General features: G+C 36.4%; 1 protein-coding gene across 1 annotated transcript; it reads left to right on the top strand.

Moving 5' to 3' along the window:
- Positions 1 to 15,166: 15,166 nt before the first annotated feature.
- On the top strand, positions 15,167 to 16,093 carry LOC131028004 (uncharacterized). Its single transcript, XM_057958115.2, has one exon. It carries the CDS (start codon positions 15,167 to 15,169, stop codon positions 16,091 to 16,093), a length of 927 nt encoding a protein of 308 aa, XP_057814098.2.
- Positions 16,094 to 16,503: the final 410 nt, after the last annotated feature.

Raw genomic sequence — 16,503 nt, 5'->3', positions numbered from 1 at the left:
GTCTGATGGTTTGGCCGCCGGTGCATGAAAGCCTTGCATGAGTTCTACTTTTAAAAATTACATAAAACATTTTTAATTTATTTGAATGAGTCTTATTTGAAAAAAAGATTATCAATGATGTTTCCTTTCTCCAAGAATTGGATCTAGGATCTTTCCATCAGATAATATGTTACATCCAATGACTAAATCTTTTCTTTACAAATGCTTATTTTATTTAATCATCTGAGCTTGAATTATAATTTATATCTGTGCAGAAGTAGAAGATACAAGCTGAAGAGTCGTGTGCAAGTAAATTTTGTAAAAGAAAGCAAGTAGGTATTATCTTGAATAACATGGAAACAAGCTCATCAGCTTCCTAGAAGAGAGCAATTGGAGAAAAGCAGAGGAAAGTGTTAAAGGGTGATAAATACATAGAGAGTATGCAATACAAACAAACAATGTCTAGAGTGTGTGATGTGACATCTCTAATTTATGTCCGGAGGGACTAAATGGTTTTGGAGTTCTTGGGAAACCTATTGGGGCACGCTTGGAGTAAATCAATGTGTTCATGAAAGGGCCACCTTTTTTCTATCATGAGAATGATTCTTTTGCACCGAAGGATATTTGGAAGACAATATCCGAAAATTTCTATAGTGCATGGAACCAGAGTTGGTGGACTTGAAGTACTTTTCAGCTTCCAGAAGACCAAGAGGTTATGTACATAATATCCCAATAGAAGGGCGATTTCAAGCATTACCTCTCCCCCCCATGACTATTCAAGAAGCACTTCCTCCAGTGAAAACTTTAAGAAACTCTCTCTCAAAAAATTATATTAAATCTTGAAGAATAATTTTTTTTTAAAGAAAATAATATTTTTTATTGGCTAATCTTTTCTTTTTTTAATGAAAATATTAATTTTATAGGTGATTTTTTTTTATATGAATTTTTTGGGTAGAAAATATTGGTGAATATTAGAAAACAATAAGAGTATGCATTAATTACTATTGCAAGTCCTTTCATTTAAAAAATAGTTTTTTATAGGAAAGTAGAGACGTGAAGGTGGAAATCACTAATGAGTTTAAGTGGTAGGCTCTACTTTATTTAGTTTCTACCATTAGTTTAAAATAATCTAATAGCCCTCTTTGTATTTTGTGAGATAAAATGTACCAAAAATTCCTAATACTCATGGGACCAAATAATGCTTTTAGACCATTGGTTTTTATTGAGGTCAACAATTCAAAAGCAATTTCAACCCCCACAAGTATTACAACTTGAAGGTAAAATTTACCTCATGGAATATAATGAAGGCCATTAGATTATATTTTAGATCAATGGTGGCAACTAAAGACTATTGATATAACCCTAAAGTAACTAATAATTATGATATATTATTAGCGAATTAATTTAGATTTCTACAATAAATTATAAGAAAGTTGGCAAATCCGATCCAATCATGTATCGAATAATGTGGCGAATCTTTGAGTTAAAAAAATTAATAAAATAAATTCTCTAGTGATTTAAATGATACTAAAATAAAAATTTGTAAAAATGTGGCGACTCAGGTCACCTTACAAGTTGAACTTATTAGCCAAATTTTGATTCCCAAATTTCAAAAAATAGCCAGTTGGCGAATATGAGCCACTAAAATTTTCACTGACTTCCTCATACAAAAGACTATTGGCGTCCATGGGATCAAAGAAAAAAATTGAATTGCATCGACTCTAGATGATGTGGTAGTGTCCTTCGTGAAGAACTTTGTACTATAATTGAAAATTCACAAGGGAAACTGCAAGATAGTGAACATAAATATATTCTTGAAAAGTGCAAAGAATGGAACTTGGTTTGGGTGGGGCCAAGTCAGGTGGCTCCTCTAGAGGTTGACGAGATAGAAATTATATTAGGATTTGAAAAAGATTACACTCGTGGAACTTCTTGTGCGACTGACCGATTGCACTGTTTGGGTAATGCATTCCAAATAGATACAATTGCATACCATTTATCTGTCTTGAAAGCATTTTATCCTGATGGCATTAAAGTTCTTTCTCTATTTTTTCTGGTATTGGTGGAGAAGAGGTTGCTTTGCATCAACTTAGTATATATTGAAGTTGTAAGTGGTTGTGGGTCTTGTAACTTCCATGACACTCATCTTTACTCTTGTATAATAATGCAATACAGTTGTTCCTAGATAGAAGAATATAAGACTACAAAAGATAGACACCTAGCATATACTTTTGCATAAACAATCTTGCAACGTACAATTTTACCACAGTGTCTTCTCATTCTTGAATCTCTCTTCAGGTTGTGTGACACTGATATGCGCTCTCTAATACATTTGTATTCATTTTCGTGTGTTTTCTCTAGGCACACCTAATCCCTAGATCACTAACATAGGGTTAACCATTATGTTCTACAACAAGTTTCTGTTTCAGAACTTCAAATAAACATCACTCAGAGTCAGTCCAACCTATTATAGCTAGTTACCATTTTCAGGCCTTGGTTTGTTGAAACAGTAGCTAGCCTGGATACCTATTGTAGTCATTTGGAGACACAACACAATTCATATTTCTTCTATCTATTTTGCTAGTAGTGATTCTCTCTAATGCGAACTTGTGCAAGGCTATTATGCAAGGTTGAAGATAACGAAGTTGTCAAAGTATCTTGTGCAAATCAGATCAAGACTTCTGCTGCTCCGCTTTATCATCTGATGTTAAAGGGTTGCATTCAACACTGATTTATTGAACTAAAATCTAAGATAAGTCTTATAAACTATCTACGTCTGAGATAATACATAGCACATTTAAAGGCTGGGTTTTTCACCTCCAGGAGGGAGGTTTTCCCAAGGTATTGGTGTCTTGTGTCTTGTGTTTTATTGTTGTTACTATTCTTGTGTCTTGTGTTTTATTGCTATTACTATTTATACACAATCTGATTATAATCAAATTGGTTACATTAACATCTGATCGCTTAAAATTAACATTATAATCAATTTGTAAGCCATTGTCCTCCTTCTCTCATTCAGTCTGTGGCAATCTTCCAGTCAGCAACACTAAAGAGCAGATAATGGCATCAAGGGATTGAGATTGGCATCCTCTACAATAGAGTAAGCAAGTAAATCACGTAAGGCAAAGTTTGAAGTGTTAAAAGAGGTCAAATGCAGCAATGGCAACTATAGTTAAAGATGGCTTCAAAAACTTTAATAAAAAACTCTAGTACTTCTATAATCAAATTTTGGACATCTTCCCTCTGAATCAATCTACCTGTCTATTTGGTTTTTGTCCACCAACTATTAAGGACAAGCTTATTCTTTTCACATATTTCCACAGATACAACATAGCTTAAATGTATCCCAAGTCAATGCAAAGCAACCTCTGCTCCATCAATACCAGAAAATAGAGAAAGAACTTTAATTCCATTAGGATAAATGTTTTCAAGATAGATAAATGGTATGCAACTGTATCTATTTGGAATGCATTACCCAAATAGTGCAATCGATCAGTCACACAAGAAGTTCCACGAGTGTGATCTTTTTTAAATCCTAATATAATTTCTATCTCATCAACTGCAAGAGGAGCCACCTGACCTCGCCCCACCCAAACCAAGTTCAATTCTTTGCACTTTTCAAGAATGTATTTTGGTTCACTATCTTGTAGCTTTCCTCGTGAATTTTCAATTATAGTATAGAGTTCTTCATGAAGGACACTACCACATCGTCTAGAGTCTATGTAATTCAATTTTTTTCTTTGATCCCATGGAGGCCAATAGCCCTTTTTCTAAGGAAGTGCTTCTTGAATAGTCATGGGGGGAGAGGTAATGCTTGAAATCACCCTTCTATTGGGATATTGTGTACATAACCTCTTGGTCTTCTGGAAGTTGAAAAGTACTTCGAGTCCACCAACTCTGGTTCCACACTATAGAAACTTTCATATATTGTCTTCCAAATAACCTTCGGTGAAAAAGCATCATTCTCATAATAGAAAAAGGTGGCCCTTGCATGAACACATTGATTTCCTCCAAGTGTGGCCCAATAGGTTTCCCAAGAACTCCAAAACCAGTTAGTCCCTCCGGACATAAATTAGAGACGTCACATCACACACTCCAGATATTGTTTGTTTGTATTGCATACTCTCTATGTATTTATCACCCTTTAACATTTTCCTCTACTTTTATCCAATTGCTCTCTTTTGGGCAACTAATGAGCTTGTTTCCATGTCATTCAAGATAATGCCTGCTTGCTTTCTTTTAGGAAATTTACTTGCACATGACTCTTCAGCTTGTATCTTCTGCTTCTGCACAGATATAAATTATAATTTAGGCTCAAATGGTTAGATAAAATAAGCATCTATAAAGAAAATATTTAGTCATTGGATGTTACATATTATATGATGGAAAGATCCTAGATCCAATTCTTGGAGAAAGGAAACATCATCGATAATCTTTTTTTCAAATAAGACTAAATCAAATAAATAAAAAATGTTTTATGTAATTTTTAAAAGTAGAACTCATTCAATGCTTTCATGCACCAACGACCAAGGCATTAGACCCGCAACATCTGATACCATCGGAATTCCGACAATAACTAAAGAAAAATCCAACAAGGATGCTGTATGTCTGACGTCACTTCCTTGTCGAATGAGCGTCGATGCATGGTAGTGGGAGAGCATCGAAAATCTAACCGTAATCCGATAATATTTTTGGCCGGAGGAGCAAACATAGCAGCCGTCGGAAGAGTTCATGGTATATTTGGAATTCTGATGCTCAATGGCTTCATTGGGAAGCCCGACGATGAGGTTTTGACGACTACATTTGTTAGCAATTCGACGTGTTGTAGTTGGACTTACGATGATGGGCCATTAGAAATTAGCCACGAATGTACTAGTGGGTATTTCTATAAAAATGATACACATAGATAATGGGAGAGAATATGTGAATCAGACTTTTACAGATTCTGCACAAAGCATGGTTTGCAGCATTAGTTATCAGTTCCTCAAACCCCTGAGCAGAATGGTGTTGCTGAAAGAAAGAACATAACACTAAGGGAGATGGCCAACTGTATGCTTCAGTCACATTCTATGCAATCTGCTTTTTGGGCTGAGGCAGTTCATTGTGCCACCTATATTCAGAATCGGATGCCTCATAAGGCATTGCGCCGGTTGACTCCTAAGGAGGCTTGGTCCCATGTCAAGCCTGATGTTTCTTCATTCCGAGTTTTTGGTAGTGAGGCTTGGGAATTTATTCCAAATGCTCAGAGGAAATTTATGGAGAGGAAGAGTTGACCATTCATTTTTGTTGGCTACTATGAGGATGTTAAGGCGTATAGGTTGTTTGATCCTAATTCCAGAGAGGTCCTATTTAGGCAGGATGTCCAATTTGATGAGCGCCTTCCTCAGATGGATTCTCCATCAACAACTTCTCCCTCACTGACTCCTCCTCCCTCTTCATCTTTTGAGGATTCCTTCTTCCTTGAGGATGATGCAGATGATGGTCCACCTTCACCACCACCACCCGTTGCTCAGCTTTTGCCCAAGTGGGCCCGGTTTACAGTTGATGTTGTTGGTTCTATGGTAGGTGATCCTACTAACACTCATTGTAATCATGCACAAACATCCGGTTCTAGTATTCTGAGTCATGCCATTTCAGATGATCCTCAAAAATGTTTAGAGGCGATAGGTCAACCAGAGTGGGATAGGGCCATGGATGAGGAGCATTCTTCTTTGATGAAGAATCATACTTGGGATCTTTGTTCTCTTCTGAAGGGAAGAAAGTTGGTTTGGTGCAAGTGGGTGTAGCATACCAAGTATGTTGCAGATGGTTCTATTAATAAGTATAAGGCCTGTCTTGTTGCGAAGGGGTTTTCTCAGATGGTTCTATTAATAAGTATTGATTACTCCGAGACCTTTTCTCCTATCGCCAAGATGAATTCTATTCACTTTGTACTTTCTGTGGTAGCTTCACAGGGATGGACCATTTTTCAAATAGATGTGAAGAGTGCTTTCTTGCATGGAGACCTTCATGAGATCTTTATGGAGCAGCCTCATGGATTTGTACAGGATTTCTCTTTGGTTTGTAGACTTCGACATTCATTGTATGGTCTCAATTAGGCTCCTCGGGTTGGGTATGAGAAGATGGACTCTTTCTTGCTTTCCACACTCTTTACATGTTGTCATTATGATCCTACAGTTTATTTTCAAAGTCAGGGGCTTGATATAGTTATTCTTGTGCTCTATGTTGATGATCTTATCATTACCGGTAGCTCATCCTCCTTGATTTAGGATATTCAACAAGCCTTGATGGAGCAGTTTGAGATGACAAATATTGGCCTTCTGCACTATTTTTTGGGCCTACAGGTTATTCAGTCTTCTGATGGGATTTCCACACTTCAACATAAGTATGCTCTTGATATGCTTCATATATTTGACATGCTTACTTGCAAGCCTACTCCCTCACCATTTCAGTTAGGTGTTGTTTTGTCTACCACTTGTTCTACAACTTATGTGGATTCTACCTTATATAAGTAGTTGGTTGGTAGTTTGTTGTACCTAACCCATACCTGCTTGGATCTTTCTTCTGTGGTTGGTCTTGTCTCTCAGTTCTCCCATGATCCTCATGAGAGCCATTGGCAAGAAGCGAAATGTATTTTGAGGTACATTTGGGGCACTACATAGTTTGGCAATCACTATACTTCAGGATCCCCTCACATTGTTGGCTTCACTAACTCAGGTTGGGCTGGTGATGCTCAAGATCAGAAGTCTACTTCTGGCTTTGGTCTTTGCCTTGGTTCTGGTCCTATCACATGGTCTTGCAAGAAACAATCTGTTATTGCATTATCATCTACAGAGGTTGAGTACCGAGCCATGGTGTTAGCTAGTCAAGAGGTATTATGGCTTCAGCAGTTGATGATTGAGTTTGGGTTCTCTCCTGATACCCCCACTATTCTTTGGTGTGACAATTAGAGTGCCATTCACCTTTCCCGCAACCCAGTGGAGCACCAGAGGTCTAAACACATTGAGCTTCACATGCACTTCATCAGACAGTTGATTCAGGATGGCTTTCTCATCTTGGAGTACATTCATGCAAAGGAGCAGGTTGGTGACATTTTCACTAAAATTTTTGCATCTCTGGGCTATCTTCAGTTGCGCTCTATGCTTGGGGTGAAGGAAGTTGTCCTTGGGGGATCTCATTGAGGCCTTCCTTCCTTCATTTTCTTTTTTGCATGCTTTTCCCATCTCTTTTTGGAGTAGAATTTTTTCCCATGTGGTTCTCTCTATTTCTCCATTTCATAGAGATTTGGTTGTGATTGGGTACCTCATCAGGCCTTGTTGCCAGGACCCAAATTTGCCTTCTTCTTGTAGTTGTATTTTGCTTTCCTGCATTTAGTGTTTTTAGCTACTCCCTAAGTTCATGTTAAGGGGGGGTGCTAGAGTTATCTTGTATTAGCTAATAATTTTTTATTTAATTATTAGTCTATTATACTCTACGCTTAAGCTAAACTTAGGCATTTAATAATATTGTAGGTATTAAATACTCTTTATCCCTCTAGGGTTTCTTTAGGGTTGCACATCTTTAGGGTTTCTATTCTCCTATCATAAGGATTGTATTGTAACTTTTCTTTTTCAATTCCCTCTCTGAAATGATAATCTTTTCTTTAGAGCCTTTTTTGTGTTCCTGTCTCCAATCTTCTCTTGTGACATGTATTTTGCTTGCAGATGCTCTTGGGATCTCAGAAGTTGTACTTTTTCAACTTCTTCATTCATAATAAATTCTAATGCCACAATTTATGTTTGAGCTCAAATGAACTCAAAAAAGTAAATCATAAAACTTGCAAGAAAAATGCTAAATAAATAATAAATGCATTTTTTAAACATCCATGTTTTATGCTTGTCATAGAAAAGAATACATAGTCATTATTATATCTCACCCTCTATATCTCTCGCTCTATCTTCCTCTATAAAAAAGTGTGTGTGTTGGGGGGGGGAGGGGGGTAGGGATGGGTGGTTGAAGCAAGCCATTGTCACAAACCATATTTATCTGTAATTACTTATTTTGAAAATGATGCTTATTTTATTTATGAAATTGAAATGAAATGGAAATGGAATTTTTAGTGAAATAGATGATAATGAAATAGGAATTCAAATGCAATAAAAATATTTACATTATGTTATTTATGTAAATGTAATTGAATAATCAGTATTATTTTTGTGAAACTGGGGATCGTCATTGCTAATGAGCAATTGAGTGCAAGTGGATGCAGGAACTGATGAACGCGGATGAAGGTGAGAACATGGTTCAGGTAGAGTTGTTTTAGCTCTTGGACTTCGCTATAATAGATGGGACTCTCACACACCACATTAGAATTTACAATTTGCATCTTGTAAAGATGGATGATTTAAATGACTTTATTTGAGTGTTTGTTTAAATTGGAATGAGAAGTTTTAATTGATAGATTGATTTAAACATTTGTACATGTATTTTGATGTTTGTATGTGCATCTTGTGAAATGGATTAAATATCGTGCTTATATTTCCACTTCTTGATTTATGATAATGATGTTTATAAACACATATATATATATATACATATATATATATATATATATATACATATATATATATATATATATACATATATATATATATATATATATATATATATATATATGTATATGTATATTTATATATAAGGATATACATATACAAGTATATACACATATATATACATTTATGAATTATATGATGTCTTAAAAAAAGAAAAGATAATTAAATTTGAATTTATTTATCACTATAGTTATATTTAAATATATATAAAATTATACGTATTATATGTATATGAGCTCTAATAATAATTCGATCATACACACACACACACACACATATATATGTACGTAATTATTATATATGTAAATATATTGTTAAAATTAAATTGTTTTGTTTTATGATAAATCATTATAGATGTGTGTGTGTGTGTGTGTGTGTGTGTGTGTGTGTGTGTGAATGCAGGCAAGCAACTTATTTGAAAGCAATCTATCTGATATGGTGGCGGGTTATCACTGGTAGTCATAGTTGACAAAACATGCATGATATGAGGGAAGTCGACTTGGAATCGTAGAGACTTAGAAAGAAGTCGTCTTGGCATCGTAGAGACTTAAAAACTATTGCAAAGTGAAATCAGTATTAGTCGACAATGTTGCAAACAAAACTCAAAGTTCAAGTTGAATATGGACTGATTGACATGGCTGAAAACTATTAGAATAAGCATCACATGGCATGCAAACTAATCCGCATACCAATGGTGGTGCATGGGAAGCTAACAAATTGCATTGACAGTAGTGGGAGTTGATAGTAATATTGACTAAGCAATTGCCTAGCCCACGTAATAAAACTAGTAATAATGAACTTAATGGCTTGAGCAGTTTGGTGTCACAATGAATATCATTGCATGGAGAACACATAAGTGTTTGAAACCATTTAGGATTGTGATGTTGTAGTTAAACAATGTGTGGTGTCACTTAGATACCAATAAATTAGTCCACCACTATGAGAGATTGGCTCAAAAATAGGAATTAGTATAGATTTGATCACTATATATATAGACTGTTGGTTTTGGAGGAAAACACGAGGGGGAAATATGCAGAAAATATAGATGAAAAAGTAGAGAATAGAGATGATAGAATAAAGAATAGAGATGATAGAACAAAGAATGGAGATGAAAAGAACAAAAACAAAAGGAATTGTAAAACATAGAGAAAGAAAAGCATTGGAAATCTAGAAGTGTTGCGGTCAGATTTAGAAGAAGAATTAGTGTTGAACATCACAGTTTTGGCGTCGAATTTCAGAGGTAGGCTCTTAATCGAGCAATAGTTTATTATATATATATAGAATAATAATAGAATTATCTTGAGAATTGTTTATTTTAGATCACTAATGAAGAAAGAGTTAAACTTTGAATTAGTTTATTCATTAGAAGACATGATAATTTATTTTGAAATTTCATTTGAAGAAGCCATATAGGTATGTGCATTATGAAATGTTGTCTTACTTAATACTCGTTCTAGAAAACTTACTGAATTTAGATAGTTGAATTCGTAAATTATAGAAAATGCATGTTAGTGTCAAATTTAATATGTTATTTGAAGAAAGAATGTGTACTCATATTCTATTCGTTTATATGTAAATATATATCCATACATGTGTTACACCTTCTTATTTTAATTCTTGTCTATGATTTACTTGAAAAGATAGATGTGAAAGATTATTCTCTTTTTGGTTATATATTTGTTTGTCCATGAAAGATTATTTTCTTGTCAGATATAATTGGTTGTAAATAAAAGATTGTTTCCTTCTATATCTATTTAACGAAAGATTTTCTTCTTTAACATTGTATTTTTATCATGCGAGAAATAGGAAGCTAGAATTGAAAAATGAAAGATTGTCTTCTATATATATTTATTCTAAGTTTCATAATCTACAAACCCCTTTGGCCTTGTGTTGGTCCTAACCTTCATAAGGTCTACCTTGAAGCTTTTCATTCCCAATCCTTGGGAGCGATGCTTAACCGAGGTAACATCAAATTTATCCCCAAGGCTGGGAACCCAGAGGAAATTTGCAATTGGAGGCCTATTACCTTGCTCAATGTCTTGTATAAGATAATTTCCAAAGCCTTGGCTCTGAAGATTTGTCATCTCCTGCCTCTTATTGTTTGTCTAGAGAAGACTGGATTTGTCAAGTCTAGGTTTATTCTGGATAATATTATTATTGTTTGGGAAGGGATGGACGGGGCCAGACGCTCTAAACAGAGGGAAATCTTTCTTAAGATTGACATCGCTAAGATCACATTGAGTGGCCATTTATTTTGGCTATTCTCAAAGCTCTTGGCTTCCATCCCAGATTCATTTAGTCTGTCCAGATGTTATTCGGGGATGCCTCGGCTTGTATCACTATTAATGGCTGATAGTCTGAGGCTTTTGGTCTTTTCAGATCCATTCGCTAGGGATGTCCTCTGGCTCCTGCTTTATATGTTCTTATGGCGGAAGGGTTTGGTTACTTACTTGCTAATGCTATCTCTATTGGGCATGCCTGTGGTATCTCCCTGCCTGAGTCACCTTCTCAACTTGTCAATCCCCATTTTGCGGATGAATCCTTCCTCACTCTCATTGAAGAAGAAGAAAATATATAGGCTGCTCTTCAATGTCTGGACACCTTTTTCTTGGCTTCCGGTTCAACCATTCAATGGCACAAGATGCAATGTTATAGGCAGTATTTTCTTCCCGCCTCGCCTTGGATTATTCAATATGACTGGAAATGGCTTCATCATGGAATTTTTTTTCTCTTTCTGGGCATTCCTTTTGCCTTTCAAGCTTCTCCTGTGGATCTTTGGAATCCTATTTTAGCCAGGATTGAGAAAAAGTTGGCCTATTGGATTACCAAGCCTCTCTCTCTGGCTAGTAAATTCCAAATTTGTTAAAAGGTTTTGGTTGCCACCCATGTCTATTAATCTTCATGTTGGGCTCCTTCTAAGGCCTCTTACATGAAGTTGGAAAGACTTCTGCGGACTTTTCTTTGGGCCTCTGGGTCTGACCATCAAGGTTTCCACAGAGTCGCTTGGGAGTATTTTGTCTTCCCAAGGAGTCCAAAGGGCTCAACCTTATTTCTACCTAGAAACAAGGGCTTGCCTTATATGCTAAATGGATAATCAGAGCCTTATCTGGTGACGAGGCCTATAAAATCCTTCTTCAGCATTGCTTTTCTTCATGATTTCCTGCCATTAGGATGGATTGGAAGAGGATTGGTTTTCAAACCCTGCTCATTATGAAAAACCCTATTCAGATCCAGAGTACTTTTGTTATTAAAAGCATCTCATGTGCTTGGGAAGCTATCAAGCCTTGGCTTTGATGGGAAGGTGATGGTTTTCATGACGGGATCTCCATGAATCTACACAACCTTTGGTGGTCACCTCTTTTTCAGGTGCAAGGATTACCGTTAGCCAAAATCCAGGGTGTTAGTGCTCTGTGTTTTCACAAAGGCGATATTTGTACACCTAAGGATCTATTTTCCAGAGCTTCTATGAGTCTCCAGTCATGAGATGACCTCTAGGTCCAGTATCATCTGTCTCGACCAGATTGACAGACTTATGATCTTTTGGTTTTGACCTTACCCTCACATTTCTTACATAAGCATGGCATTCAGTCTATCAAACCTTGGTGGAAAGATTGGAAGTCATATCCTTGGACTCCTTTCACCATCTACAAACCCAAAATGAGTTATCTCTGGTTGGTTCCCCATTTGCCTATGGTCCATATTCTCAACCAGCGGTGGCACTTGCAGTCTTCTCATAATTCCTGGAGACTCAGGTTTCTTGTATGGTTTGCCACCACTAAACCTAAGACTGTGCACTTTTCTTGGTGTGTGATTTTTCAAGGGTTGCCTTCGTGTTCCAGACTTAAGCATTTGGGGGTTCTTGATCCCGCTGCCCTTTTTGTGGTCAGCCAGAAACTTTTATGCATATTTTTTGGTTCTATAGAAGAGATCAACAGTACTAGAGCTAGATCCATGATTTCTTTCGGCCTTTTTGGCCTAAGCCCTTTTCTTGGCATATGGCTCTTTTGGGAGATTTGCCTAGAATCCCCTTCAAATTTTCCCAGATATGGCATGCTTTTAGAATGGAGATCCTATTTACTCTTTGGAAAGATAGAAATATATTTCTTTTTACTCACAACTCTTTCGATATCAATGTCTCACTTTATGCTAAAGCTTCCATTTGTAATAATGTATTAATGCAGATTCAGGTACAAGCTAACAAAGTAGCTCTGGAAGTGGGCCACTTACAGGAGCTCCTCCAGCACTGGGGCAATGCCCCTTGTGCAATTTCTTGAGTAGCACCAGATTCTATCTTTGTTGACCATACTCTGCCCCATGGTCGTTGTCGTGGTCGCAGTTCCTCCTCCTGACGCTCTCAGACCCCATGGTCACATGCTCCTTGCTGCTCGTCTAGTGGGAGGGACGATGCATGGAGGCATCGGTTGACTTCTCCTCCGCGTCATGGCTCTGCCTCGGGGTGGCCTTCTGCTACTCCTGTAATTTTGGCTCCTCTTGCTGGTGATGGCTTCGGGTGGCCTTCTACCACCACCTCCAAGTTTCCCCTCCCAAGTGGGAGGAAGGAGAAAAAGATAAAGAACCTGAATATGGGTGGTCTGTGCCAGACCCAACTCTTGACCCCACTGATGTATGAGGCAAGAAAGATGATCTAGATCCTCCTCCCTTGGCTACATCTGCTTTAGTTGCTTGAGAAATTTTTTTGCTGAATAGATTTTTTCTTTTGACTTCAGCATCTTGCCATGTGACTCTCGCGGGGTGATCTTGCATCCCTTGACCTTTTTTGTGAACATGTACTTTAATATTTATACTTAATAGTGAAGGCCTATTCCTAAAATAAAAGCTAGATATGCTTGTGTTTGTGGGAAAGTTACCTTCCGAGACAGGTGCCAAATGTGGAATCATAGAGAGAATAGTTTTCTTTTTCAAACTATATTTCTTTGCTATGCATGGCATTATACTTGACCTAGTAACTAATTGACCATTGAAATAGATGGATTTATTTATGCTTTCTACTATATCCTTGATTGATCTTTCTTGTTTCTTAAAGGAATTAGAAAATAGAAAATGCATGTATCATTCCAAGCACGCACCAGATTCCATCTTGTCTATCAAATTATTTTTTCTAAGAAATTTATGTAGGGTCGGGTATTCTTGATTGACCAAGAATTCTGGGGAAGTGTAAGCTTCAAGGTTGGGTGGAAAAAGCACCTGAATCTTGTTCTCGTCTTCATTCTAAAGATTGCATTGAAGATAGTTTGGATTGCAGATCAAAGGACACATCTCATTCTTTACTTTATATTTTCTTGTTATCAAACTTAAGGCATTAGAAAGGCCTAAGTATTGTTTGTAGATATGATTCAAATACTACTAAATTTTCTTATTGAATAAAGAATCTATATCTCCTTATAGCAATCTCGTGTTTATAATGATATCATTGGAAATGATCATTTAGAACTAAGGATGAAATAGTGGAAGTAAATAGACTTATTAAAGAAATTATGAGTTTATTTAAGAATAAAGAGTATTACATTTTATTATTGAAATTAGAATGTTTTACGTCTTTACAACCACCCACATTCTCATCAAGAAGTAATATCCAAACACAAATGAAACAAAAAATAATATATAGAGTTGAAAAACTTAATTGTGCTCCATTACCAACACCACCTCCCTACCTCTCTCTACATTTGAAACACTAGGGCCTATGACCATTACGCTAAAGAAACATTCCTTGATACAAGAATTGTTGAATTGCAATGGGTTCTAGAACTACTAGAGCTAGATCAAGCAATGGGAATGAAAGACTTGACCAGATTCTCATACTTTTGAATCAGCAGAATGCTAGGATGGATGGAATTGAACAAGAAGTTCGAAGGGTTGGTGAGGTTCAAAATGAACATCCTCGACAAGAAGAGCAACCTAGAAATGAAATTCCTAGAGTTGAGGAACAACCTGATTATCGAGCTAGGATTGAAGGGGAGTTAGCCAAAGACTTGAAAAGGATAGCCCCACCTAAGTTCGATGGTAAGACCATTGGTGATGGTGCTAAAGCTTGGGTAATTGAGATGGAGAATTATTTTGAACTTCTTAACATGTCCAATGAAACTAAAGCAGTATGGGCTGCTTATCAACTTATTGGAGAAGTTGTGACATGGTGGGACAATAAGAAATTTCAGAAGAAGTTACAGCCTGGTGATATTACTTGGAAACTATTTCTGCAATCATTTAGGAAGAGATGGCTTCCTCAATTATTCTTCAACAAGAAGATGACTGCATTCCAAAATTTGATGCAAGGTGGTATGACAGTTACTCAATAATGGGAAAAGTTCACCAACCTCCTAAAGTATGTTCCATAGTACGAGATGGATGAACGATTCTGCATTTAGAAATTCATCTTGGGTTTGAGGACTTACATTGGAGCAAAAGTGGATATTCATAATCCATCGACTATGGATGAAGTCTTTGAGAAAGCAGCTAAACAGGAACATAAGTTGCAACAACTGACGAATTTCCAAAAGAATGTGAATACCAAACCGGGTTTTGGGAATAGGAATTTTCAAAACAATGATCAACAGAAGGGCAACCAATAGATAAGGAATATGAAAAGAGGACCTAACACTCATGAGAAAGGAGGAGTGAATCAGGGTGGAAACAAGAAAGTGAATAGTAACACCAACTTCACTAATCTCAATACTAGGCAGAACTTTGACAAGAATAGATCAGGTAGACACCCAGGACCTAAAGATGGATATTACAACTGTGGGGAAAATCATTATGCTTCAAAATGTCCACAATATACCACTTCTCAAAGAGGAGGAAATCAACAAGGAGCTTCACAACATCAGATTCGTGCAATGGTTGACAATCGCCAGGCTGATTTTCAGGCTTCACCTATCCATATGACTAGTAAGATTTTTGGTCAATCAGTTTCTATTTTGATAGATACAGGAGCTACTAAATGCTTTATTAATCCTAAAGTAGTTTCTATATTATCTATTAGACTTGGTTATATGTCAAATACATGGATGGTTCAATATGGAAATCAAGCAGAGAAGAGGATAGATTCATGTCTATTTTGCAGTGATTTTGAGCTTCCTTGTTTCCAAACTCAGGTTAATCTATATGTGACACCACTAGGATCGTATGATGTAATCTTAGGTATAAACTGGTTAATTAAGCACAAAGGTGTAGTAAACTGTGAGGATAAGGTTGTTAGTTGTATAGATGATTTTGGAAATTTAGTTGAGATTTTTGGGTCTCAAAAGCCTTTTAAATTGAGACACATCTCAGCTATGCAACTCAAGAAAGCCCAAAGGAAGGGATGTTCCATCTTTTCTATCATTGTAAGTGATGTGGATAATTCTAAGAAGAGCCCTAAGGATTATGTAGTTCTTAGAGAGTTCTTGGATATTTTTCCAGAAGACCTTACTAAGTTACCACCAAAAAGGGAATTTGACTTCTCTATAGAAATATTACCTAGAACTAAGCCACAATCCAAGGCTCCATATAGAATGACTACCACATAATTGTATGAGCTTAAGGATCAATTGTAGGAGTTGTTTACGCAAGGTTTCATAAGACCTAGTGTATCCCTGTGGGGTGCACCAGTAATCTTTGTGAAGAAGAAAGATGTACCTTGAGATTATGTATTGACTACATGATGCTAAACAAGGTAACCATTAAGAATAGATATCCTTTTCCTAGGATAGATGAGTTAAATGACCAAATGAAAGGAGCTACAATTTTCTCTAAGATCAATCTTCGATCAGGTTACCACCAGCTGAGGATTAAGGATGAGGATATTCCTAAGACAACATTTCAAACTCGGTATGGACACTATGAGTTCACATTCATACCTTTTGGTTTAACCAAATCCCCTACAGTTTTCATGAACCTTACGAACAATATTTTTAGAGATTATCTAGATGATTTTGTG

This window comes from Cryptomeria japonica, chromosome 5 (assembly GCF_030272615.1).
Source record: "Cryptomeria japonica chromosome 5, Sugi_1.0, whole genome shotgun sequence".
Lineage (NCBI taxonomy): Eukaryota > Viridiplantae > Streptophyta > Pinopsida > Cupressales > Cupressaceae > Cryptomeria > Cryptomeria japonica.
Note: the sequence above shows the minus strand (reverse complement) of the source record. Positions and strands in the feature narration are given on the sequence as shown.